This window comes from Vipera ursinii (genome assembly GCF_947247035.1).
Source record: "Vipera ursinii genome assembly, chromosome: W".
NCBI lineage: Eukaryota > Metazoa > Chordata > Lepidosauria > Squamata > Viperidae > Vipera > Vipera ursinii.
The window spans coordinates 33670019-33697865 of NC_139522.1; the positions used below are offsets into that span (position 1 = coordinate 33670019).

Sequence of the window (27847 nt, forward strand, 5' to 3'; positions counted from 1 at the left end):
GCCAGACTCTGCCCAGCTGGAGTCCAAACCGGTCCGAATCCGAGCGATTTTATCCGACAGATGTTGACTAAATTCCTCGGCACGACCCTGCAAGGGATCCTCCCTCACCTCCTGATTAAGAAGTGAGCGAGTCACCCTAAACAGGGCGGCCGGGCGATTATCTGCAGACGCGATGAGGATGGAGAAGTAATTACACCTCGCCACCCTCATCGCTGCAAGATAAGACCTAATATAGGTTCTTAACCGCAACCGGTCGGATTCAGATCGGCTAGACCTCCAGCAGCTCTCTAGGCCCCGTTTCCGACGTTTCATCTCCCGGAGCTCCGCGGAGAACCATGGAGCTCGCTGGGATCTGCACCGGGTCAGGGGCCGCAAGGGTACAACCCGGTCAAGTGCCTCAGTGGCTGCCCTTTCCCAGGCTTCCACTAAGGCATCCGCCGAGCTGTGAGCAAGGGAGGCAGGTGGGGACCCCAGCGCCGCTTGGAATCTATCAGGATCCATTAAGCGTCTGGGGCAGTACCATCTAATTGGCTCCGTACCCCCACGGCGGGGGGTGGCAAAACGGAAGACCAGCCGCAGGAGGTGATGATCGGTCCATGACAGGGGCATAATAAATGGAGAGCCCCCACCAAGATCATCCAACCACCGTCCAGATAAAAAAATCAGGTCAAGGGTGTTGCCTCCCTCATGAGTTGGTTCAGAAATTACTTGCGTCAGGTCCATGGCCGTCATGGAAGCCATGAACTCCCGAGCTAGCTCAGATGAGCCTCCCAGGGATGGTAGATTGAAGTCTCCCAAAACTATAAGTTTGGGAAACTCAACCACCAACCCCGAGAGGATATCGAGCAGCTCGGGCAGGGCTGCCGCTGCGCGACTAGGCGAAATGTACACCAGCAGCAAGCCCAACTGCGCCTCAGAACCAAATCTCACAAAGAGAGACTCACACCCGACTATCTGAGGAACGGTGGTCTCCCGCGGACATAAGGTCTCCCTCATAGTCACCGCCACACCCCCACCCCTACCATGAGCTCGTGGCCGATGTAGCACCCGGAGGCCTGGTGGGCAGAGGTCAACCAAAGGGACCCCACCCTCTGGGCCCAACCAAGTCTCCGTGATGCAAGCCAGGTCCGCGTGCTCACCCTCAACTAAATCCCTAACGAGGGGAGCTTTGTTAACCACGGACCTGGCATTCAGGTACACCAGCCGGAGCTCAGGAGGCTGCACATCCTCGCTCCCGGAACCTCGGGGAAGAGGCAGAGGGTCGGAGCGCCTCACCGCTTGCAAATAGCGGAGACGGCCCTCCCGGTAACGATACGGCCCTCTGTCTATCCACCTGCTGCCATTCCCCGTCGTGGGAATCGGTAATCCCACGACCCGCTCATGAGCCCCGGAGACAACCACACCCCGTTCTCCCCCCGAGCGGTCGGACCCAAGTCTGACCTGAGCCATGGTTGATTGGCCACCCCCCATAGCCAGACAACCCCTATCTCCCACCCCTCTCCCTAACCCCATAAAAATTTCGATAAAAAAGTAATCAGAGGCCTTCTATTAAATTTGTGTTGACGGCCCCTGCCCCTGCCCAGCCATCTCTCAGGGTCCCAAAACTCATCGAGGTTAAGAGTGTTTAAGAAGGTGGGTCGAACCCAGGAGAGGGGGGCACCCCTGAGGGCGTACAAGTCCGTGCTGGTGTATTGTCGCATGAGTCTAGCAAGTCCAGGATAGGCATCCCATTAGTTATGTCCATGGGAGGATCGAAACATGAAGACAGATATCTGGGTCCCCACCCAACTTCACTGCCACTCAGTTGGGTGCCCCCAGAGACAGGCCGCCCCCCGCCCTCTCACGACGGGTTGCAACTCTGTTCCTGGGGGTGGACCAGATATCCTCTGGGTAGGCAAACCCCATAGAGCTCCCACCTCTATGGGGCTGCAAATGGAAAAGTCAAGCCACTCTCCCACCGTGGCCGGTACCCAGGTGTGTCCAAAATCCAAGGGGAGGGGGGGGTAGGCAGGAAGATGATAAGTATATATGTCCAAGGCAAAAAGGGTAGGCAGGCCAGGATAGTAAGGATGGTCTAGAGTCGCCGTCGTGGCTGCAGAAGCAGTCCAAAAGCGGTGCAGGAACCACGTCATCTTTGCTCCATTATGATGACCCGCGGTCGTCTTCTCCGCCGCTAAATGGCCCGAAGACACCGTCACCGCCAAGATGACTGACAATCGCCTTCTCCACCGCCAAAACGGCCTGAGGGCGACACCGCCGCTGAAAGCGGCCCGAGGCGACCTGGGGCAACATGGGCACCCCACCGCCGGCGAGAGGGCCAAAAGCCCAAAAAGCGCCAAAGCCAGCCACCGGCCACCGCGAACGGGCCACACAGTCCCAGAAACGCCGGTGCCGCCGAAAGCAGGCCCCAGAAACGTCCCACCAGCTGTTGGCCGCCGAAAACGGCCAGAACACACCACCGTCGCCGCCGAACGCGTGCTGCCGCCGCCGAGCGCGGGCCGCCGCCGGCACCAAGCGCGGCCCGAAGACCACCGCAACCAGCACCGGAGACGACGCCCACGCCGTCGCCGCCATCGCCGCCGCCCGAGCAGACTCACGGGCGTCCTCGCCAACCGGAGCCAGTCTGGGAACGTCAAATGCGGCCCAAAACGGCCCGAAGCAGCAGGAAACGCCGGCGTCGGCCACAAGCAGCTGCAGACGGTTCGGGAAAGGAACAGCAAAAGGAAACAGCCGGAGGACAGCAGGGCCAGGAGACGGGCAGCTCGGTAAATAAAGTCTAAGTAGGTCACTGCCAGCTTCGTCGACCTCCTAGTTGCCTAGCTGCCTAATGCCATAAGCCCCCAATCCCCATCTCAGAAAGCCCGAAGGCTCGTGAGGGGCTCCCAAGGGACGCCTAGCAGCTGGAGCTCGTGGAGCTCAGCCGAGCACGTCCACCATCTTGGGCATGCGTCTTCTTCCAATAATAATAATAATAATAATAATAATAATAATAATAATAATAATAATAATAATAATAATAATAATAATAATAAAAGAAAAAGAAGTTGGAAGGGACCTTGGAAATCATCTAGTCCAACCCCCTGCTAAGGCAGGAAACCCTATACCATTTCAGACAAATGGCCGTCCAGTCTCTTCTTAAAAACTTCCAGTGTTGGAGCATTCACCACTTCTGGAGGCAGGTTGTTCCACTGGTTAATTGTTCTAACTGTCAGGAAGTTTCTCCTTAGTTCTAGGTTGCTTCTCTCCTTGACTAGTTTCCATCCGTTGCTTATTGTCCTGCTTTCAGGTGCTTTGGAGAATAGCTTGACTCCCTCTTCTTTGTGGCAGCCCCTGAGATATTGGAACACTGCTATCATGTCACCCCTCACCCTTCTCTTCATTAAACTACACATACCCAATTCCAGCAACCGTTCCCTATACGTTTTAGCCTCCAGTCCCCCAATCATCTTTGTTGCTCTTCTCTGTACTCTTTCTAGAGTCTTGACATCTTTTTTACATCGTGGTGACCAAAACTGGATGCGGTATTCCAGGTGTGGCCTTACCAAGGCATTGTAAAGTGGTATTAGTACTTCATGTGATCTTGATTCTATCCCTCTGTTAATGCAGCCTAGCACTGTGTTGGCTTTTTTGGCAGCTGCAGCACACTGCTGGCTCATATTTAAGTGATTGTCCACTAGGACTCCGAGATCTCTCTCACAGTTACTACTATCGAGCAAGGTACCACCTATACTACACCTGTGCATTAGATTTTTCCTGCCTAAATGTAGAACCTTACAATTTTCACAATTGAATTTCATTTTGTTAGATAGTGCCTAGTGTTCGAGTCTGTCCAGATCCTCCTGTATCTTAAGCCTATCTTCTGGAGTATTGGCTATTCCTGCCAGCTTGGTGTCATCTGCAAATTTGATGAGTTCCCCATCTATCCCCTCATCCAAATCATTGATGAAGATGTTGAAGAGCACTGGGCCCAGAACAGAGCCCTGGGGCACCCCACTACACACTTCCTTCCATGTAGATGCAGTTCCATTGAGGACCACACGCTGAGTACGGCCTGTCAGCCAGCTACGAATCCATCTGATGCTATCTAACCCACATTTTTCTATCTTATCAAGTAGTAGGTTGTGATCTACTTTATCAAATGCCTTACTGAAGTCCAAGTATGCTTTTGTTTATATGACAGGATCTATCCTTTTTGTAAGAGGGGCCGGATGTCAATGCTGCAAACATTGGATGTTCTTGCTTTGACAATATAAGAGGCAGCCTTTTGCTTTAACTGTTTTGCTTTTAATCACTGAAGGGGGGGATGTTAATCCGGATGTTTTGATAAGATAAGGGATGGCGCATTACAGAAAGGAAGTGAAACTTCGTATGTTAAACTAATTGGAGAATGTGATTCATGATGTGTAATTAAGGGAGGGAATTGTGTATGATACGATGTGTTCAGGGGAGGAGAATTCAGATTCTGGCATCCATCCATGAGTGTCGATGCTTCGTTCTGATTATCATAGACTTTTTAGAATAAACAATCATGGAATGTTCTTTGATCTGTCTCGTTAATCGGAACCATGACATCATGCCAGAATCTATTTTCTTTCAAACAACCTGGGGGTCCTGGGCCCCAGCCTCTGTCTCTAGCAAAGATTCAGGGAAAAATCTTCATCATTGGAAAAGAGAATCGGCTTGGCCTTTGGCATGCTGTGCACACGCGCACACACACACACACCATTCCAAGCTCGGAGACCTTTATCCAGATCTGAGCTTGCCAACTGCCAATCATGCCTAGGCTTGGGGAGAAGGTCCTCTCCTTCCTCTCTGGATAAAAGTCCCCAAACTTGGAATGCTGTGTGTGTGTGTGTGTGTGTGTGTGTGTATACACACACTTGGCTGCCAGCAGTTTGGGGAGGCGAGGAGCTTGTGGGTCACCAAATTGTCCCCATGTCAAGTTAGCCGTTGTGATTTGTTCCGTCCCAACCGAGCCATCCTGAGTGAGTTGCGCCCAGCGAGCAGCGTCGAGCTGGCCACACCCACACAACCATGGCCCCCTAGTCGCAGTGACCCGGCTGTGACCACCCAGCCCTACGTACAGAAAAACCACCCATAGTAACTAGGTGCTCCACTACCAAAGCAACAACCCAACCTCCTATAACAGAAGCTGTGTAAGGACTTTATTTAAACAAGCCGAAATACACTGCAGCAACCCAGAATAGCAGAAAAAGGAAATGGAGCATCTATACAACACATTTCAACAAAATGGATACCCACGTCAAAAAGTCCCTGACCACTCAACCCAATACAGCAAAGCCAACACAAATCCTAAAAAGAATTACACTGCCATACATCAAGAACATCTCAGAAACCGCAAATAGACTACTACAACCACATGGAATCAATGTAGCACACAAGCCAACTAAAGCCCTTCAGATCATCCTAAGCAAACCAAAAGACCCAGCACCCTCAGAAGAAAAAACAGGAGTCATCTACAACATACAATGTAAGAACTGCAACAACCACTATGTAGGGCGAACAGGCAGAAGACTGGCAGAACACATCCATGAACACCATCTGGCAGTCAGAAGGCATGATGAAAATTCTTTAATTTCACAACATATAGACAGATTTAACCATAATTTCAATTGGGAAAATGTGACAATCCTAGACCAGGCCAAATCTGAAAATGCCAGGGAATTCCTAGAAGCCTGGCACTCTGACAAATCAGCCATCAATAGACACATAGACATTAACATCATCTATAGACTATGCAAAAGAGTCAATCAACTAGCCCCAAAGAAAAAGACTCCAGCACCTTTCTACCAGTAATCAGCACTCAGATCAGCATAGATTAACTCCAAGGTCAACTTCAACAATCAAGTAAGCAATACCCCAATCAAGAAACTGCCAAAGAGCCATTAGTAAACAGCCCAACCAAAGAATCCCTAAGACCATCCCCACCCACACAGACAGGCAAGACACCAAAATATAAACTGACAGCAAACAGCACTCCTTACTAACACTGATGATCTTCCCTAGTTAGGGTAACAAAACATCTGCAAGAAAACAAACTCAGAGAGCACCAAGGACCCCTCATTTCAACCCTGAGCTACAAATATTCTCTTTCAATGATTGATAGTTGTATACAATTCTCAGAGGGGGTCCTCACCTTTGCCAGGTGTGCTGTGATCTTGCATCTGTGATATGAAAAAGATAGGAGCCAAGGCTGGAGATTGGGATGGTCATATGAATCCCTTTTGCAAATTAATAGTCCAAATACTGTTTCAGGGTTTCTAATTCTTTAGTAGACATTTGGTATGGCATCTTAGCAGGAATTTTGGCGCCAGAGACCAGGTTTATGGCATAATCACAGTCTCTATGGGGGAAGGACAGAGGCTTCTTCCTCCCCAAAGACATCAGCAAACTCTGCGTACTTGTTTGGGAGATTGGAAATCTGTTTGTTAGTCTTAAGGGGTGGCTGGTGTGTGTGGGGGGGGGGTTAGATGGCTGATTGCAGTGAGAAAGACAATGAGGGCTATCAAAGGCAAAAGAGTGGTTCTTCCACTTAATATTGGGGTCATGATGTTTCAAACAAGTAGTTCTCAACAGAAGATCAAGGTGGGTCAGCCACTAAAAGGGTTAACTTTTCTGAGTGCTGGTCTATAGTCAGTTGCAAAGGCACTGTGGTGTGAGTGACTGGACCTGCTTTTAAGATTCGGAAGTCAATAGATTTACTTGCAATGGAAGCTTCAAAGGGACAGTGGGGATCTTGTGCTTCTGAACTGTTGTGAGGCTTATAAAGTTGGCTGTTGCCCCAGAATCTTATCAAAACGGGGATGGTCATTTCCTGAATGTTGTGGAGAGTTAGGGTAGAATCAAGTTTTAATAACATACCTTGGTGTGAATGCAAGTGAGCCTTGTTCGGTGCCCCCCTGCCCCTGTGAGCTTGTGTAGGAGTTTACATGGTCTTGTGGCTTGCCATCCAGGAGGTAAGTAGCAGAGATGTTCCCAGGCTGCAGGTTTCCTCTTCTGGGAGGTTTAGTAGGGCAGTCCTTGACCATGTGTCCGGGTTCTCCATAGCACAAACAGAGGGCTAATTCTGTGTTGTTAATGTTCTGTGGCTGGGGCTTGTCTGGCTGTCCCAATTTGCATTGGCTCATCTTTCTCCCAATTTGCATCAGCTGTTCACCCTCCAAGAACATGCAGGTCATTAAGCAGAGTATGGGGTGTCTCCTGGATGGGAGGGGCCATTGGAGGACTAGTACAGCCCCAGGCCCACCTGCCCTGACCCTCCAAAGTCCTCCCCCAAGACACCCCAAGCTCCACTTTAATAGAGGGGGAGGGGTATGACATTATCTATCTCCAGTCTACAACACAGTCCTTTCAGCAGCTCCAAGAAGGCTCCACACCCATTTACACCACTCAGGTGACCTTGAGAACACAGATAAACTTCCAAGTGGCCTCAACAACTCTGAAACAGACATGTCAAACTCGTGACGTCACACAACGTATCGGGACTGTTTTGCTATTGCTGGCAATGGGGTGGGCGCGGCTTCCGCGTGACATCTCCGGCCCACAGGCTGGCAGTTTGACACCCCTGCTCTAAAAGAATGTAAATGACCAGCTGTCTGCAAGGAATATAAATCCTTCCATTCCCCACCGATCAGAGCTGAAGAAGCTTCTTGGATGAGAAGCGAAATGTCTTCAAAGAAAAACAAGAAAGTCCAGTTGCCTCTTTAAAAAAGCACCTTTGGCACAATGATTGTTGAGGAAAGCAAGCAGTTTATTAAAGCTTGTGAAGTCACTTTTAATGGGAATATGGTTATGGCACAAATTGGTCCTCAGTATAGAGACAAAAAAGTACCATTTCCACAATATATGAGTGCGGAGTTGTGTTTTCAACCCCTGCCCCTGCAATGCAGTACTTCACAACTCAGACCAAGTTTATTTTCTTTAAATGCGTTAACCAGCATGTACATCCCTCTCCCCTTCATGGATTACTGCCTTGTCGTGGCGAAGGGGCTTGCATAATTCAATGAAGCTATGAGCTATGCCATGCAGGGCCACCCAAGACAGAAAGGTCATAGCAGAGAGTTCTGACAAAACATGATCCACTGGAGAAGGAAATGGCAACCCACTCCAGTATCTTTGCCATGAAAACCCTATGGACAGTACCAAAAGGCAAAACGATATGACGCTGGAAGATGAGCCCCTGAGGTCGGAAGGCATCCAATATGCTACTGGGGAAGAGCAGAGGGCTAGTACTAGTAGTGCCAGAAAGAATGAAGCGACTGGACCAAAGCTGAAAGGACACTTAGCTGTGGATGTGTCTGGTGGTGAAAGGAAAGTCTGATGCTGTAAAGATTTTTTCTCCATAGGAACCTGGAATGTAAGATCCATGAATCAAGGAAAGCTGGACATAGTCAAAAAAGAGATGACAAGACTGAACATCGACATCTTAGGTATCAGCGAACTAAAATGGGCAGGAATGGGTGAATTTAATTCAGATGACCATCAGGTATACTACTGCGGGCAAGAATCCCTCAGAAGAAATGGAGTAGCCTTCATAGTCAATAAAAGAGTAGGAAAAGCAATACTGGGATACAATCCTCAAAATGACAGAATGATCTCAGTTCGAATCCAAGGCAAACCATTCAATATCACAGTAGTCCAAGTCTATGCCCCAACCACCATAGCTGAAGAGGATGAAATTGACCGGTTCTATGAAGCTCTACAGCACCTTATAGAACTAACATCAAAAAATAATGTCCTTATCATCATGGGGGATTGGAATGCTAAAGTAGGAAGCCAAAAGATAACCGGAATAACAGGCAAGTTTGGCCTTGGAGTACAAAATGAAGCAGGGCACAGGCTGATAGAATTTTGTCAAGAGAATACGATGGTCATAGCAAACACTCTTTTCCAACAACCCAAGAGACGGCTCTACACATGGACATCACCAGACGGTCAACACAGAAATTAGATTGACTATATGCTCTGCAGCCAAAGATGGAGAAGCTCTATACCAGGGGTGTCAAACTCAATTTCATTGAGGGCCACATCAGCATTGTGGTTGCCCTCGGGGGGCCGGGTGGATATGGCCAGGGTGGGCGGGGCCTACTGGATGGGTGCAGCTGGAGTGCGTATGGCCTACTGGGTGGGCATGGTGTTGTGATTCAGGGTCAGCCTGTGGGTTCGGCAGTTGGGTCGGACGACTCAGAGGAGGAGGAGGGGGGTGTTGAGCTTGCTGATGATGGCCTTGAGGCTCCGCAGAGCCCTCAGCCAGGCCCCTCCCACCTGGTCACGACGGAGACCCAGCTGTGTGAGCCTGACAGTGTGGATGAAGATGACCCACAGCTGGCCCTGTTCAAGGACGCCCGACGCAGGAGGCAGTCAATCAGGAGTAAACAGAGGAAGGCAATGGGGCACCTCAGAAGGAGGCAGAGAGAAGCCACGCCCTGAACTGTATAAAAGGGGAATGTGTGGGAGGGCTGGTTTGCTGAAGGCAACCGCTTGAATAGTTCCTGTTTCATAGCTCCTGTTTCATGGTTGGTGTCTGTTTTATGTTAATAAATTTGGCAGGCTTTATTCCAGCCTCTTGCCGTTTGTAAAGGGGTTGTCCCTGCTTTTTCTGCAGGGCCGGTAGCAGGCTGGTACAGAACAGTTTGCCTTCAGCCTCCCACCCCTTACTATTATTATGGAGCAGCTACGTGCTGAGAATGCCCAGCTCACCCAGCAACTCACTTTGCTGGCAGCTCAGGTGGCTCAACTGCAAGCTCAGGTCCATGCTGCACCCCCACCATCACCCCCACCCAGGAGAAAATGCCAAGTTGCGATGCCGGATAAATTTACTGGCAATCCAGAACTGTTTCCTGCTTTCCTGGGACAATGCCACCTCTTTATCAGCGTGAGAGCAGCTGATTTCCCCACTGACCGGGATAAGGTGGGGTTTGTGTTAAGCCTTCTTTCGGGTGATGCAGCTCTGCTGGCTCAACCTAGTCCATTGTTGGACAACTTTGTGGGGTTTTGTGATCATATGCGTCTGATGTATGAGGACCCTATAAAGATGCAGACTGCTACTCGTCACCTGAAAGCTCTGAGGCAGGGTCAACGCCCCCTACAGGGCTATATCAGCGATTTTCGGCTGCTTAGCCAGGATTCCGCCTGGAATGAGGTTGCGCTCGTGGATGCCTTCCAGGATGGATTGTCGGAGGAGATGTTGGATGAGCTGGCCCGTGTGGATATTCCCTCAGACCTGAATGGGCTGATCCATCTCTGCCTGCGGATCGATGCTCGGTTGCAGCAGCGAAGGAGTCGCCGTGCCACCCCACAGACCCCTGCAGCCCCTGTTGTGCGTGAGACTCCAGTTCAAAGGGAGGAGCCAATGGAGCTGGGTGCCGCCAGGTCTCGTCTATCGGTGACTGAAATGAATAGACGACGATCTGGGGGGTTGTGTTTTTACTGCGGGGACCCTGGGCATTTGGCTGCTTTTTGCCCAAAGAAGCGACAGCGGGCATCAGTGACCGAGTCTGCCCCGAGAAAGTCCCCTACTTTTCTGTCGGGAAACGCCCCGAGCCCGATCTAGACGGTGTGATAGATCGGGCGTCCCACAACAACACTGAGCGACGTCTTTCCGATGCTGCCTGTGGACCTCCACGGCATCTGATATCTGAGGCACGTCTGATCCTTCCTGGCAAGCCAGAGGGGATTCCAGTCCATGCCTTAATTGACTCTGGGGCCACCACAAATTTTATGGACTCAGCATTTGTGGCCAAATAGGCTGTTCCCTAGTGCCCGGTGGATCCGCCCATGTTAGTGGAGACTATCGATGGTCGAGTGCTCCTGTCTGGGCCAATTACGGCCGCCACGCAACCATTATGTATGGCCATCAGTTCCCATGTGGAGGCCATCCAGTTCTATATCACCTCAGATTTGCATTTCCCCATGGTCTTGGGACTGGCGTGGCTCCGGGCGCATGACCCACAGATCTATTGGTCACAGAACATGGTCACCTTCCCAAGCTTGCAGTGCGTGGACCACTCCCGCCATATCTGTGCCGGCCAGGTGGACGGTTCCCCAGGGGTTTCCTTGCCTCCCGAACTGTCCGACTTTGCTGATGTGTTCAGCGAGACAGAGGCGGATCAATTACCCCCGCACAGGCCCTATGACTGCCCCATTGATTTAGTCCCTGATGCGCCTCTCCCAGTGGGGCGTTTGTACTCCATGTCGGACCCCGAGTTGGCTGCATTGCGGGACTTTCTGGAGAAGAATTTGGCTCGCGGTTTCATCCGGCCTTCGTCCTCGCCAGTGTCTGCACCCGTGCTCTTCATCAAAAAGAAGTCGGGCGAATTACGGCTTTGCTGCGATTATAGGAAACTCAACGCCATCACGGTGCGCAATCATTACCCGCTGCCCCTCATCCCCGAACTCTTGGACCGACTCCGGGAGGCTAAGATCTTCACGAAACTGGACCTGCGTGGAGCTTACAACCTCGTCAGGGTTCGGCCGGGTGATGAGTGGAAGATGGCGTTTGGTACTCGCTATGGACATTTTGAGTACACGGTGATGCCGTTTGGCCTGACCAACGCCCCCGCCGTGTTTCAGCATTTCTTGAACGACATTTTCCGGGATTTGTTGGATCAGTTTGTCATGATCTACTTGGACGACATCCTGATCTACTCCCCGTCGCGTGAGGTGCACCATCAGCATCTCCATCAGGTCCTGCAGCAACTCCGAGAACATCGGCTGTTTGCCAAGTTGGAGAAGTGCCAGTTCTACCGGGTGACCATCGATTTCCTGGGTCACCGCATTTCTCCTGAGGGCATCGCCATGGAGCCGAGTAAGGTTGAGGCTTTGCAGAGTTGGCAACCCCCGCGTCGCGTGAAGGATGTTCAGCGACTTCTTGGGTTCGCCAACTATTACCGAACTTTCATCCCTGGGTTTGCTGCCTTGACAGCCCCCCTCACCCGGCTCCTGCAGAAGAAGACTCAGTTCCAGTGTAACGCTCCAGAACAACGGGCTTTCCAGACTTTGAAGGAAGCCTTCATGAAGGAGCCCATCTTGAAGCATCCTGACCCGCAACGGCCGTTCGTCGTGGAGGCGGACGCCTCCGACATTGCCATTGGGGCGGTGTTACTCCAGGCAACGACGCCCAGCGGTACCCTCTTCCCTTGCGCGTACCATTCACGAAAACCGAACCCTTCGGAGCGCAATTATACAATCTGGGAGAAGGAGCTGCTGGCCATCAAAGTGGCGTTCGAGGCCTGGAGGCATCATCTGGAGGGAGCGTGGCATCAAATCGAGGTCCGGACGGACCATAAGAATTTCGAAAGCCTGCAGACCGCTCGGAATTTGAACCAACGCCAGATCCGGTGGTCTCTTTTCTTTGCGACGTTCGACTTCCAAGTTCGGTACATACCTAGCGGGCACAATCAAAGAGCAGATGCTCTGTCCAGGAAGCCCGAATATTCCCGAGTGGAAGACAAGCTTCTGCCCAGGACAGTGATCCCCGTCGAGTCTTTTGCTGCGGTGCGGGAGCCGGTTGATATACGGACTCAGATCCGGGAGCCACAGCAGCAGGAGGTGTGGGTGGCTCAGCGGAAGGAGGAGGTGGGGCCAGATTCTCCTTGGACGGTCACGGATGGACTCTTGTATTATCGTGACCGGCTCTATGTTCCGGGAGGGCCACTCAGAGGACTCATCCTCAGCCAGTGTCATGATAACCCGGCGGCGGGGCATTTTGGCCTGTTCAAAGACCCTGAACCTGGTCTCCCGTACCTTCTGGTGGCCCCGAGTCCGACACAACATCCAGTCCTATGTCACTTCCTGCATCCCATGCAGGCAGGCCAAGTCAGCGACAGGGACCCCGCCTGGATTACTGCAGCCCTTGCCGACACCCAAAAGACCCTGGGGGGCTGTGTCCATGGACTTTCTGACGGATTTACCCCCATCCTCTGGTTTTACAACAGTGTATGTGGTGGTGGACATGCTGACCAAGATGGTGCACTTCATCCCCTGTCGCGGCTTACCGTCAGCCCGCGCCACTAGTCCTATGTTCATTCAGCAGGTGTTTCGGCTGCACAGCCTCCCTGATAGAGTCGTCTCTGATAGGGGGGCCCAGTTTACAACCCGCTTCTGGCAGGAGTTGATGCATGCGTTGGATATCAAGATTTGCCTCTCGTCCGCGCATCATTCTCAAACTGACGGGGGAACCGAGAAGGTCATCGGTATCCTGGAACAATATCTGCGCTGCTACGTTAATCTGCAGCAAAACAATTGGGTGGACTATCTGGCCATAGCTGAGTTTGCATTTAACAATTCGCAGCACACCTCCACACAGATGACACCGTTCTTGGCCAATGTGGGATATCACCCCCGGTTTTTCCCCCTTTCTCCCGTGGACTCACCGGAGCCGGCAGCGAACGACTTCATGGCAGAGTTACAGGCGATCCATCGATTGGTGCGACGTCAGTTAGAGAAGGTTTGCTGATCGGTCAAGACGGGATACGCCTCCACTATCGGTGGGAGATCGGGTCTGGTTGTCCACCAGGAACCTACAGTCAACACGGCCGGTGAGAAAGTTAGATCACCGATATTTAGGACCGTTCCCAGTCGAGGCAGTCATCAATCCGGTCGCCTATCGCTTAACTCTGCCACGTTCCCTGCGCGTGCACCCAGTCTTTCATCGGTCTCTGTTGGTCCCCGAGCAACCGGCCTGTCCACTCCGCCGAGCGGAACCTCCCCCATCAGGACCTCGTGATGGAGGCAGCACCCCCGAGTGCGAGGTCGCCAGCATCAGGGACTCCCGTTGGCTGAAAGGTCGTTTCCAGTACCTGATTGAATGGAAAGGTTACGGACCAGAGGGCCCTGCGGTGCGGGATAGTGTTGTGATTCAGCGTCAGCCTGTGGGTTCGGCAGTTGGGTCGGACGACTCAGAGGAGGAGGAGCGGGGTGTTGAAAAGCTTGCTGATGATGGCCTTGAGGCTCCTCAGAACCCTCAGCCAGGCCCCTCCCACCTGGTCACGATGGAGACCCAGCTGTGTGAGCCTGACAGCGTGGATGAAGATGACCCACAGCTGGCCCTGTTCAAGGACGCCCGACGCAGGAGGCAGTCAATCAGGAGTAAACAGAGGAAGGCAATGGGCACCTCGGAAGGAGGCAGAGAGAAGCCACGCCCTGAACTGTATAAAAGGGGAATGTGTGGGAGGGCTGGTTTGCTGAAGGCAACCGCTTGAATAGTCCTGTTTCATAGCTCCTGTTTCATGGTTGGTGTCTGTTTTATGTTAATAAATTTGGCAGGCTTTATTCCAGCCTCTTGCCGTTTGTAAAGGGGTTGTCCCTGCTTTTTCTGCAGGGCCGGTAGCAGGCTGGTACAGAACACATGGCCAGCTCTACATCATTGGCATCAAGGGTGCCTATGGGGGCCTGGACAGGAGTGGGACAGATCTGGGGGTCTCTGGCAGAAGGAGGGTCTCTGGGCCAGGGCCAAGGCAGCGGGGACTGTTCCCTCACTGTTTCCAGGATGGCTTTGGGGGCCACGTGAAACCACTTCGCGGGCCGGATCTGGCCCCCGGGCCTTGTGTTTGACATGTCTACTCTATACAGTCAGTAAAAACAAGACTAGGAGCTGACTGTGGCTCAGACCATGAGCTTCTCATTGCAAAGTTTAGGCTTAAACTGAAGAAAGTAGGAAAAAGCACTAGGCCACTCAGGTATGAATTAAATCACATCCCTGTTGAATATACAGTAGAGGTGACAAATAGATTTAAGGAATTAGATCTGATAGACAGAGTGCCTGAAGAACTATGGACAGAGGTTCGCAACATTGTACAACAGGTAGCAACCAAAACCATCCCAAAGAAAAAGAAATGCAAGAAAGCAAAATGGCTGTCTGAGGAAGCTTTGCAAATAGCTGAGGAAAGGAGGGAAGCGAAAGGCAAGGGAGAAAAAGAAAGATACGCCCAATTGAATGCAGAATTCCAGAGAATAGCTAGAAGAGATAAGAATGCCTTCTTAAATGAACAATGCAAAGAAATAGAAAAAACAATAGAATAGGGAGGACCAGAGATCTTTTCAAGAAAATTGGAGAGATGAAGGGAACATTCAATGCAAAAATGGGCATGATAAAGGACCAAAATGGCAGGGACCTAACAGAGGCAGAAGAAATTAAGAAGAGGTGGCAAAATTACACAGAACTATACAAGAATGAGCTCAATGTCCCTGATATTCACAATGAGGTGGTCACTGACCTCGAGCCAGACATCCTAGAATGTGAAGTGAAGTGGGCCTTAGAAAAGCTGAGTAACAACAAAGCTAGTGGAGGTGACAGTATTCCAGCTGAGCTATTCAAAAACTTAAAAGACGATGCAGTAAAAGTGCTACACTGTGGCAAGTTCTTAAAGAGATGGGCGTACCAGACCATCTTATTTCTCTCTTGAGAAACCTATATGTGGGCCAAGAAGCAACAGTGAGAACTGGACACGGAACCACTGATTGGTTCAAAATTGGGAAAGGAGTCCGGCAAGGCTGTATACTGTCGCCCTGCCTATTTAACTTATATGCAGAGCACATCATGAGAAAGGCAGGGTTAGAGGAATGAAAAGTTGGAATTAAGATTGCCGGAAGAAATATCAACAACCTAAGATATGCAGATGATACCACTCTAATGGCGGAAAGTGAAGAAGAACTAAAGAGCCTCTTGTTGCAGGTGAAGAAGGAAAGTGCAAAACATGGGTTGAAACTTAACATTAAGAAAACCAAGATCATGGCATCCGGCCCTCTCAATTCCTGGCAAATGGATGGGGAAGAAATGGAGGTAGTGACAGATTTTATTTTCCTGGGCTCCAAGATCACTGCAGATTGGGACTGTAGCGAAGAAATTAAAAGACGCTTGCTCCTGGGGAGGAAAGCAATGGCAAATCTAGACAGCACACTAAAAAGCAGAGACATCACCCTGTCAACAAAAGTGCGTATAGTTAAGGCTATGGTCTTCCCAGTTGCAATGTATGGCAGTGAAAGTTGGACCATAAAAAAGGCTGAGTGCCAAAGAATTGAGGCCTTTGAACTCTGGTGCTGGAGAAGACTCCTGCGAGTCCCTTGGACTGCAAGGCGATCAAACCGGTCAGTCCTAGAGGAGAACAACCCTGACTGCTCTTTAGAAGGCCAGATCCTGAAGCTAAAACTCAAATACATTGGCCACCTAATGAGAAGGAAGGACTCACTGGAGAAGAGCCTAATGCTGGGAAAGATTGAGGGCAATAGAAGAAAGGGATGACAGAGAATGAGGTGGCTGGACGGAGTCACTGAAGCAGTATGTGTGAGTTTAAATGGACTCCAGAAGATGGTAGAGGACAGGAAGGCCTGGAGGAACGTTGTCCATAGGGTCGCGATGAGTCGGACACGACTTCGCAGCTAACAACAACAACATCCCTCTCACCAAAGGAGCACGGTGGCTCACATTGTTAAGATGCTGGGTTGACCAGCAGCAAGCCTTCATTTGAGATCCGAGTGCTGCTGTGGGACGGGGTGAGCTCCCATCCTTTGCTCCAGCTCCTGCCAGGGACATGAAAGGAGCCCCCAACTGGGTGTCCCCCAGGCAAAAGTGATGTCCGTGGCTAATCCTTTCAACACGGAAGCTGTTTGGTCCTTCTGGCACAAGTGCGATGCGATCCCTCTCACCTTTGGGTGGTTATTTGAATTAGCTTTTGAAAAGTTTACATGGGTAAACACAGCATTATCACTGTTAATAGAAACCTGTGCAGTGAGGTCTGAGGGCTGTAAGATTGGTAACAGTGCCAATGACAGTAAGGTATGGCCTTATCAAAAGGAGAATTCATAAGAGGCTGCCCTGGGACACTCCACCACTGTCCTCTGTATCCTGACAATGTTATCTGTCCTCTCAGTCCTGAGTACCAAATGTCTATCATGAGTATAGAAATTAATGTCACCTGAAGACATGCCATTGATGTTTTAGAGAGTTTTTCATAATACCTTTACAGAAAGAGTTGTCAGTTTGTCGGATTTAGATTTTGGGGTTTAGCTGAAGATAAGGAAAATTTTTCATCAGGTTTAATACAAATTAGCAGGGCTACAAAGACTGAGAAATATGGTTAGGGAATTTGTTAAGTGGAATAATGGTGCTTTAATGTCTGATAGGTGTAATCAACAGTTGAGTTTTCTATAGAAAATTGTTTTCTAATCAACTTGCTCACTACAAAATGCACACTAGTGATATTGTTTAGATGTGCAGTTTTAAGAACTAATACAAGGTTTGATCTGTCAAATTGCACAAAGCTATGACAGTATCAGTGGGGCAATATTTTATGAGGACATTCTCAAAGTATTTGTTATAAATAAAATTGTCCAGCTAATATTGGTAGCAAACCAAATTCATCTTCATTGTGAAACTGTCAAGGTATTTGTGATAAAAGTACAGTTTACAAAATTCCGGTGCTCCTTCGTTGCTCTTATTTAGTAAAGTCTTTTCTAATATGATCAGAGCTTACATTTCTAAATAAAATAAAATAAAATTCATTCATGAGTAATACAATGGCCTTTCCTCAAGAGGTTTCTTAAGGAAAACTTAAGAAAAGGCTGGCTAGCCTTGAATCGATTATGGCGTGGAAGCAGCTAAAAGGAAATGCTCCATAAAACTTTGCAGTATTTATTCCAGTGGCTCCCAACCTTTTCTATACCCCATACCCCTAGAACTCTTCTGATATATTCTTGCACCCCTTAGAAAAGTTCAAAATGACAGAAATGATTTATGCATATACACTATAATTTTGAAAACCCAAGTTTTCGCACCCCCTGGAATATCATCTCGCACCCCCAGTTGGGAACCCCTGATCTATTCTATAGCAAGTGCATTAATCTGGCAAGATTCCTGTCAATAGGTGAGTAGAAATAAACATTCCACTTTGATCAGCTCCTTGTGTAGTTTCTGGTTCCTTGCGCGTGAAAGGAGGTGAGCATGTGCTGAAAAATAGTAAAAGAAAATTGGGGGCTTGGGTAGGTATACCTTTCTTGAATTCAAGTGCAGTGGTGGAAAAGTGAAGGGAAGATGCTGGAAATATTGATGGGCAGGCTGATACAGAGGTCATGCAGAGATGGAGAGAAGAGAGGAACAGGTTTATCAACCTTCCTCTAGTTCCCCTGTCAGATGAAGGAGCCATCTGACAGGGAAACTAAGGCAATATAATCCATAAGCTATCTGGGTTTGGTTTGAACAGATTTTTACTTCCTGGAAAAGTCTGGATGACCTTTTAAGCCAGAATGTGCTTGACCAGCTTACCCTATAGTAAGATGGGTGGCCAATAAATTGTATAAATAAAAAATAAAATAAAAAATCATACTTGAATAAAAACACATTTTCCATTTTGTGTATATTTTCAAATGTTTGACATTCACCAGTATGAGGTATTTTCATGTCATAAGCAATACATGAAAATAAGAAGTCCTCAGCGTTTTGTTACATAGAGTAAGAGATATAGGAGTATAGCCAACCGTACCAACAGGCTGAAGAACAGCTTTTATCCATGGGCTGTTAGGCTCTTGAACGGGAAATAATTTTATAAACTTTATGCATGATTGACTTGTGAGGCTGGTGTGTTGTGCAATTAGCTCACATGGTGTAATAAGTTGGAGGGTTTGTGTCACTGTGAGTTGGGGGTGGGGGCACGAAGGGATGCTCAGCCAATCTCAATGTATACATGGTTGTACTTTGACAATGAAGGTTCATTCATTCACACATATGAGAAACGTGAGGGTTATATCAGAGGCCGAGAAGCAAGTCAGCGGCTGATGTCAAAGAACGAATCAAAACAAGACTTGATGAAACTTTCTCCGCAGCTATTTCTGTTGGGTATTATTACAGATTGTACTGTTATAGAAACTAAATTGATGTTGAATTTAATAATGGCAGCAAGTCTTTTGGTATCGCAATATTGGAAGAAAGAGGATCTGCCTACTATAGAAGAGTGGACTCTTAAAAATATCGAACCTAGCAGAAATGGCAAAAAATTCAGCATATTTGAAAGATCAATTGCAACAAACATACATTTCGGAATGGAGAAGATGGATTGATTACATTCAGAATAAATATGGGACTAAAAAGTTTCATTTAGCATATGAATGAGTATTAGAATTTAATAAGATGCATTGTTATTTAGCTGTGTTTAATGGGAGTTAAAGTGTGATAGGATTTAAAGTGTATTTATAGATAGCGTATTTTAGCTCAAGCTTGTTAGATGCAATACCCTGTATTCAGCTCTGGGAAGTCAGGGGGGGAGGGGGAGGGAAGGGTGGGCTTTATGGGGAGGTGGGGGGAAGTTGGGGGGAGGGGGAGGGTAGGGTGGGTTTATGGGCAGGGGGTTCAATTTATGTTTAAAATGTACTGTAAAACTTTTTTAATAAAAAAAGACTTAATGAAACTCACTTAAACATTTTTGTAACTCAGATAATTGCTTTCTGATGTTAGTTTATGATTGCATGGATTATTTTTTGCTTAGCTAAATAAGTTTCATGCAGAAAAAAACTTTAATTTTTGTAGCACAAAGTGTACAGTTGCAAGAAAAAGTATGTGAACCCTTTGGGATTACGTGGAGTTTTGCATGAATTGGCCATAAAATGCACTCTAAACGTCATGTAAGTCACAACAATAGAAAAACACAGTCTGCTTAAAATAATACTACACAAACATTAGCTGTTGTCATGTTTTAATTGAACATAAGATGGAAACATTCACAGTGCAGGGTGGAAAAAGTATGTGAACCTTTGGACTTAATAACTGCTTGACCCTCCTTTGGCAGCAATAACCTCAACCAAACGTTTCCTGTAGTTGCAGATCAAACCTGCACAACGATCTGGAGTAATTTTGGACCACTCCTCTTCACAAAACTGTTTCAGTGTAGCAATATTCTTGGGATGTCTGCTGTGAATCGCTCTCTTAAGGTCACGCCACAGCATTTCAATCGGGTTGAGGTCAGGACTCTGACTGGGCCACTCCAGAAGGCGTATTCTGTTCTGTTGAAGCCATTGTTTTGTTGAATTACTTGTATGCTTTGGGTCATTGTCCTGTTGCATCACCCATCCTCTGCGGAGCTTCAGTTGGCGGACAGATGGTTGTACATTTTCCTGCAAAATGTCCTGATAAACTCTGGAATTCATTTTCCCATCAATGACAACAATCCGTCCAGGCCCTGAGGCAGCAAAGCAGCCCCAAACCATGATGCTCCCTCCGCCATGTTTTACAGTGGGGATGAGGTTTTGATGTTGGTGTGCTGTGCCTTTTTTTCTCCACACATAGTGTAGTGTGTTTTTCCCAAACAACTCAATTTTGGTTTCATCTGTCCACAGTATATTTTGCCAGTAGTGCTGTGGAACATCCAGGTGCTCTTTTGCAAACTTCAAACATGCTGCAATATTTTTTTTGGACAGCAATGGCTGCCTCCGTGGTGTCCTCCCATGTACTCCATTCTTGTTTAAAGTTTTCCTTATTGTAGATGTGTCAACAAAAATGTTAGCATGTGCCAGAGATTTCTGTAGGTCTTTAGCTGACACTCTAGGATTCTTCTTTACCTCATTAGGATTCATTTACCTCACTGTGCTCTTGCAGTCATTTTTACAGGACGACCACGCCTAGGGAGAGTAGCAACAGTGCTAAACTTTCTCCATTTGTAGACAGTCTGTCTTACCATGGACATATGAACATCAAGGCTTTTGGAGATACTTTTGTAACCCTTTCCAGCTTCATGCAAGTCAACAATTCTTGATCGTAGGTCTTCTAAGAGCTCTTTTCTGCGAGGCATGGTTCACATCAGACAGTGCTTCTTGAGACCAGTAAACCCAAAACAGGTGTGTGACAGCTGTCAGCAACACATCCAATATCATCACACTGGTTGGAGTCAAGGTTGGCTCACTCCTGGCTCCAATTAGCTCTTGGAGAAGTCATTAATTTTAAGTTTAAGTTTATTATATTTGTATACCGCCCTTCTCCCGAAGGACTCAGGGCAGTGAACAGGGCACATATAAAATACAAAGTACAAAAATTAAAAGAGAATTAAATACAGGGCCCAAGCTAAAACAATAAATAATAATGTAAAACCACAATAAAAAACCCCAACACATCCCCCATCAGGCCAGGCCGGCTTGTTCAAATAAAAAGGTCTTCAGATCGCGTCGGAAGGAGCGAAGGTCAGGCACCGTCCGGAGCTCAACCGGCAACTGATTCCATAAGTCCGGGGCGCCCACAGAGAAGGCCCTCCCCCTGGGGCCACCAGACGACATTCTCTGACCGGTGGCACCCTGAGGAGGCCCTCTCTGTGGGAACGCACAGGGCGGAGGGAAGTTGACGCTGGCAGCAGGTGATCCCCGAGGTACTCCGGACCCATGCCATGTAGGGCCTTGAAAACCATTACCAAAACCTTGAATCTCACTCGGAAGACAACTGGCAGCCAATGCAGCTCGCGGCTAGGGGTTCACATACTTTTTCCACCCTGCACTGTGAATGTTTCCATCTTATGTTCAATTAAAACATGACAACAGCTAATGTTTGTGTAGTATTATTTTAAGCAGACTGTGTTTTTCTATTGTTGTGACTTACATGACGTTTAGAGCGCATTTTATGGCCAATTCATGCAAAACTCCACGTAATCCCAAAGGGTTCACATACTTTTTCTTGCAACTGTAATTTTGAGAAGATAACGTTAACAGTATTTGGGTTACAAGAGACTTTTGTGGGGTATATGATCAGATGTGGATTTACCAAGCTAAACGTTGTGCAATTGCAAAAATAACAGCAGATTTGAATTCTTGGTGTAAAAACACATATTTTTAGAACCCCTCACTGAAAAAAAATGCAAAAATTAATTTTCACCCCATTAGATGACACGCCCTTATTATTTATTAAAGCATGGTCTTAGTACTTGTGAATCTGTTATCCAGGTTCTGTTGTATAGTAGTTGTTGCCAAAAATATGTAGTTTTTTTTAAAAAATCTTAAATAGAATGTTTTCGACTTTCCTACAGGGTGGTGAGAATGTTGACTTTTCTCATCTGGAAGGACCGCCTCACCGGCTTCTGCAGCCATCAGAGCAGAGACATCAGCCAATCCGGAAGGTCACACTGACAAAGGGGACAGTGCAGCAACTGCATCAGCCTCATCAGTACCATCTATCACAGATTCACTCTACATTTCCTCAAGGACTAAAAAATATCCCAGGGATACATCAAGTGAAAAAGGTATTGATTCTGGTTTGTACTGATATCTTCATTGGTTGCTTGAAGAAATAAATTTTCAGGGTTATTGAGACACTGAAAAAGAATTTATCTCAGTGGAATAGATTTGTGAGTTCTTTTGACTTCAGATAAGGCTTTGGATGATTGAAATATTCCTATGTCTAAGGTGGTTCTCAGCATTTCCATATCTTATACTTCCCAGATAAGTTAGGTTCCAATTTTTAACATCTTGAGAAGCCTCAAACAAAATTCATGGGAAATGTGGTAACTGTATTGGGGACTGTTGATCTAAAACCCTTTTGTAAGATCTTTGGAACTGTGCATTTTCATGTAGTATAAAAAGCTTGGGGGCCTACATTTTGCAATCTCTAGTTCTTTATTGCCATAACATATATCAGAGTTGTTGGGACTTGTCTTATGGAACACCTGTAAAGTGGGAAGGGTTAACTTGAGTTGAGGACACTATTGGAAATAAAAGATTTCATGAATGAAAGAGTTGTTGCTGTAGCAAGCCTTAGTGTTTTAGGAGTGTTTTCTCCTAAGGATGGAACTTTTTGTTACATTGCAGTTTTCCTATGATTTTGGAAATCATTGGAGCCCTGGTGGCACCGTGGTTAAGTGCAGTATTGCATGCAAACTCTACCCACAGCCTGGAGTTTGATCCTGACTGGCTCAAGGTTGACTCAGCCTTCCATCCTTCTGAGGTTGGTAAAATGAGGACCCAGATTGTTGGGGGCAATATGCAAATAATACTGACATTGTAAACCACCCAGAGAGTGCTGTAAAGTGCTATGGAGCAGTATGTAAGACAGAAATGCTATGCTGCTGTGCTGTTTCCTATCTGTACTATTAAAAGTCTCTTGTCTGTTTGTTTATAAACTTCAATTGGATGAAACAGTTCATCATAGGGCAACAATTTTTGAATCAACATACCTCAAAAAGGCTAACTTACATAAAGCATCCAAAATCTGGGAGCCATGACTCCAGTGGGATTGAAATTAGGCAAAGTTATGGCCATTTGAGTGCTGCCACGGTTAGCCACAGTCACATGATCATCATTTCAAATGTTTCCTGCCAGCGTCCTACAAGGAAACTCAATGGGGATGTCAGCAGGAAGTCAGAAGTTGTTCCCGCTCCCACTGCTTTTTTACCTGCATGTGGTCATTCTGTTTCTCTGTTTAGCTAAGGAAATAATTCTGAAATGATGACTCGGTGGGTCATCGGCTGTCTAGTTCATAATATTAATGAGAGTGAATCTAAGAGAAATGTGACTGCCATGCCAATAGCTGTGTTTACTAGTGGAACTTTAGTAATTTGTCCTCCAACCCTTCTAAGAGAATATATAATTTTTGTGTTAATCTGTAAGATTCTGTAAGCAGAAGCATGAAATCAAATACTTTTTTTCTCACCAGGGTATTCCACATGGGAGAGGCAGGGGGATCACAGGCCAGATGGGCCGAGGCCGCTTGATGCCAAGTAAACCAAATCTGCGTGTGGTAGAGTGCAAACCTCAGCCCTGCATCGTGTCAGTGGAAGGGCTTTCTTCATCCACCACAGATATTCAGCTGAAAAACCTGCTCATGTCAGTAGGACCCATTCAGGTAGATCATCTCCCATTTTTGTTACTTTTGCCAGAAATCTTAAATCCTACAAAGCTCTATACCAGTGTTTCTCAACCTTGGCAACTTTAAGATATCTGGACTTCAACTCCCAGAATCCCTCAGCCAGTGGGATTCTGGGAATTAAAGTCCAAATACCTTAAAAATGCCAGGGTTGAGAAACACTTTGAAAGAAGAGGCACAATATTTGGTATCTGGCTGTTAACTACATATATTTAAAGATGCCCACCACCAAAGTATCTGAAAGGGGGAAAAAATTCGGATAACTAAATCATACTCACTTGCAGACCAGTGGATGCTTTTGCAATCTTGACCTGGTCACTGATTTCACCCATTTTCTGAATTTGACATTACATATGAACAAACCAAATGGACTGGGTTTCCATAGCACCAATAAGCCCCAAGAGAATTAACTAAAAATAAAACTGACCATGCTTAACAGGTTACACAAATGCAGCCACCAAGTCTTTAGGTTGGTTAAAATGGTATGAAATGGTATAGGGTTTCCTGCCTGAGCAGGGGGTTGGACTAGATGACCTCCAAGGTCCCTTCCAACTTTATATTATTATTATTATTATCTTTATTATAAAAATTTTTCCTTACCCCTCCCCCCTGAACTATGAGCGGTGGTTTAAGCTTTGGGGAAATTAAAACTGACTTATAACAATACTGTGATGCAGACTGAGTCATAAAAGGATAACTTGGAAAACTTTTGGTTTTATAGATCCTTTTTGTTTATTTCTGGTTTGGAAAACAACGGGTTTTTAACTTCTTAAACTTTTTCAAAGTATGGTGGGAATGGACATCTAATGACATCTAGTGGCAAAACTGAGAACTATATAAAGTTTGCTCTCATTGGAGTAAAACTTGGCTGTATGCCCAGACATTTTAAACATCTTGGTCTCCTTGGAATTTAAAGTCCTGAAGATTGTGGCTGGAAAAGAAAGACTCTTTTTGGATTGCCCTGTCTTACAGGATGGACTATAATTATAAATAAAAACTATGTTTGAAGTCATCGGACTTCCCTGGATTACAAATACAGCTTAACCTGGAATCTTTACAAGCTGTTTTGAAAGAGCGAGTAACAAGAAACCCCTCTGAACAGAATACTTTAGATTACAAATTTTGGGTTTTTTTTCTCTTTTTCTTCTTTTTTCTATTTTTTCTTTTTGCCCTTCTCTTTTTTACTATTCACTATTTTTATTGTTTACCTCTCCTATTTGTTAGGAGCTTATTGGATTATATATTTTTTATTGAAAAGTTTTACAGTACATTTTTAAAAAGAAAGAACTCCCTCCCTCCCCCTCCCCTACCCCTTACCCTCCCTTACCCTCTCCTCCTCCCCCCCCCCCCGGACTTCCCAGAGCTGAATACAGGGTATAAACTTTACAAACTTAAACTAAAATATGCTAATAAGCTAAAATAAAACATTAAATTCTATCGCACTTTAACTCACCTTAAACATACTAAGAAATAACTAATAACTAATAATACATCATATAAAACCAATACTTATTCAAATGCTAAATGAAACTTTTTAGTCCCATATTTATTCTGAATATATTCAATCCATCTTCTCCATTCCACAATATATCTCTGTTGCGATTGTTCTTTCAAATATGCTGAAATCTTTGCCATTTTCGCCAAGTTGGAAACTTTCAAAGTCCACTCTTCTATAGTAGGCAGTTCCTCCTTCTTCCAATATTGCGCTACTAAAAGTCTTGCTGCCGTAATTAAATTCAGCATCAATTTAGTATCTATGACCATAAAATCTGTAATAATATCCAACAAAAACAACTGTGGAGAAAACCTTATCTTTTTCTTAATTATCTTCTGCATGTTCCACTAAATTTTAATCCAAAAAGCTTTAACTTTTTTACAAGTCCACCATATATGATAATACGTTGCATCCTCACAACCACACCTCCAACATTTAGGCTGGCAATTCGGATACATACTTGCTAATTTTTTAGGGTCTAAGTGCCACCTATAAAACATTTTATAAAAATTCTCTCTTAAATTTTGAGCCAGTGTGAATTTTACGTTTCTGACCCAAATCTTTTCCCACGTATCCATTGTTATAACCTCCTGAAAATTCTGGGCCCACTTTATCATACAATCTTTAACAAGTTCTGTTTCTGAGTCAATTTCTATCAGTGCATTATATATCCTTCTTATATGTGCTTGACCTTGATCTCTAATTTGTTTTACCAAATTTCTATCAGTTATCGAAATACCAACTTTCTGATCTTCTTTCCATCTTGCTAATAACTGCCCATACTGAAACCAAGTTTGTACAATCTTTTCTTCTTTTAAAATATTATATGGCTTTAATTGCCATACATTCCTTTCTATCCTTAAAATTTCTTTGTATGTAATCACATCATGTTTAAATCCAACATTTATATTTTCTATTGCATGTTTAGGTATTGCCCAAATTGGTATTTTATAATTTAACTTATGTCTATATTTTTTCCATACTCGCAACAGAGCATACCTTAATATATGTATCTTAAAAACATTATCCACCTTCTTATCATACAATTAATATGCATGCCAACCAAATAACAAATCATAACCCTCAATATTTAATAATCTTCTTTGTGTTAAATTAAACCAATCACTAATCGATGATAAAGCAGCAGCCTCATAATATAATTTAAGATTAGGCATTTTAAGACCACCTCTTTCGCACGTGTCTTGCATTATCTTAAATTTAACTCGTGGCTTTTTCCCTGCCCAAACAAATTTATTAATACCTTTCTGCCATTCCTCCAAATTTGAATCCTTTTTAAGTATAGGTATCATTTGAAACAAAAATAAAAATTTTGGCAAAACATTCATTTTTACTGCTGCAATTCTTCCCAGTAAGGATAATTGTAGTTTTTTCCAACCATCTAGCTGTTTTTGTATTTTTAACCATAACAGTTCATAATTAATTTTATATAATTTTACATTTGAAGCCGAAAGATATACCCCCAAGTATTTAATCTTTTTAACTATTTCAAATCCCGTTAACTCTTCTAAGACAACCTTTTGTTCTATAGTCATATTTTTAGACAATATTTTAGTTTTTTGCGTGTTTATCTTAAATCCAGAAACTTTCCCATATGACGTTATTATCTCCATCAATTCTACAACTGAATAAGTCGGTTGACTAACTGTAATAACCAGGTCATCCACAAACGCTCTCAATCTATAATCTTGATCTCTTATTTTAATTCCCTTAATTTTATTTCAATCTCATATTTTAATCAATAATATTTCCAATGTTAAAACAAGCAGCAAAGGTGACAACGGACACCCCTGTCTTGTACCCTTTTCAATATTACATATTTCTGTCAAACTACCATTAACTATTATTTGAGCTGTTTGCTTCTGATATATTGCCCTAATAGGTTGTAAAAATTTTTCCCCAAACTCCATTTTCTCCAATACCTTAAATAAAAATTGCCAATCCAATTGATCAAAGGCTTTTTCAGCATCCAAAAAGATCAGCGCTGCAGAAACCTGGTTATTTCTATCCAAAAATTTCAATAGATCTACAATATGTCTCACATTATTCTTCATTTATCTACCACTTATAAATCCAGTTTGGTCACTCTGAATCATTTGCTGCATTACCTTCATTAATCTATTTGCTAAAAATTTTGCAAATATCTTGTAATCAGTATTCAAAAGCGATATTGGCCTATTAGTTTTGGCTTGGGCCCTTGAAATGCAGCCAAAATGTCTGCTCTTATTTCAGTATTCTTCTCCTCAATAAGTCCAGCTATTTGTTGGGATTGTGTTTTTAAAGCATCTTGTACAGCATCTTGCAAATCTTTTATTGTTAATGCTGGTGTGGGTGCCACAGGAGGAGGCATCAAAGCCTGTAATGAAGAATGCTGAACTGGCGAAGCACCAGCACTTCTAGGAACTTTAGTTGGTTTAGAAGCCATTTTAACACCCAGTTAATTTCTATTACGCACTTTCACTTTCCATACCGCTTGCAGCTTTTTCTCT

At 45.7% G+C, this 27847-nt stretch overlaps 1 protein-coding gene across 4 annotated transcripts in view; it reads left to right on the forward strand.

Moving 5' to 3' along the window:
• The window catches only part of LOC310648253 (RNA-binding protein 33-like), a 265966-nt gene that overhangs the window by 204404 nt on the left and 33715 nt on the right, over positions 1–27847 (forward strand). For all 4 annotated transcript variants that reach the window (XM_083375996.1, XM_083375998.1, XM_083375997.1 and 1 more), the window contains 2 exons: positions 22014–22226; positions 23636–23824. In XM_083375996.1, coding sequence (XP_083232122.1) covers positions 22014–22226; positions 23636–23824 — 402 coding nt within the window. The remainder of the gene's footprint in view (positions 1–22013; positions 22227–23635; positions 23825–27847) is intronic.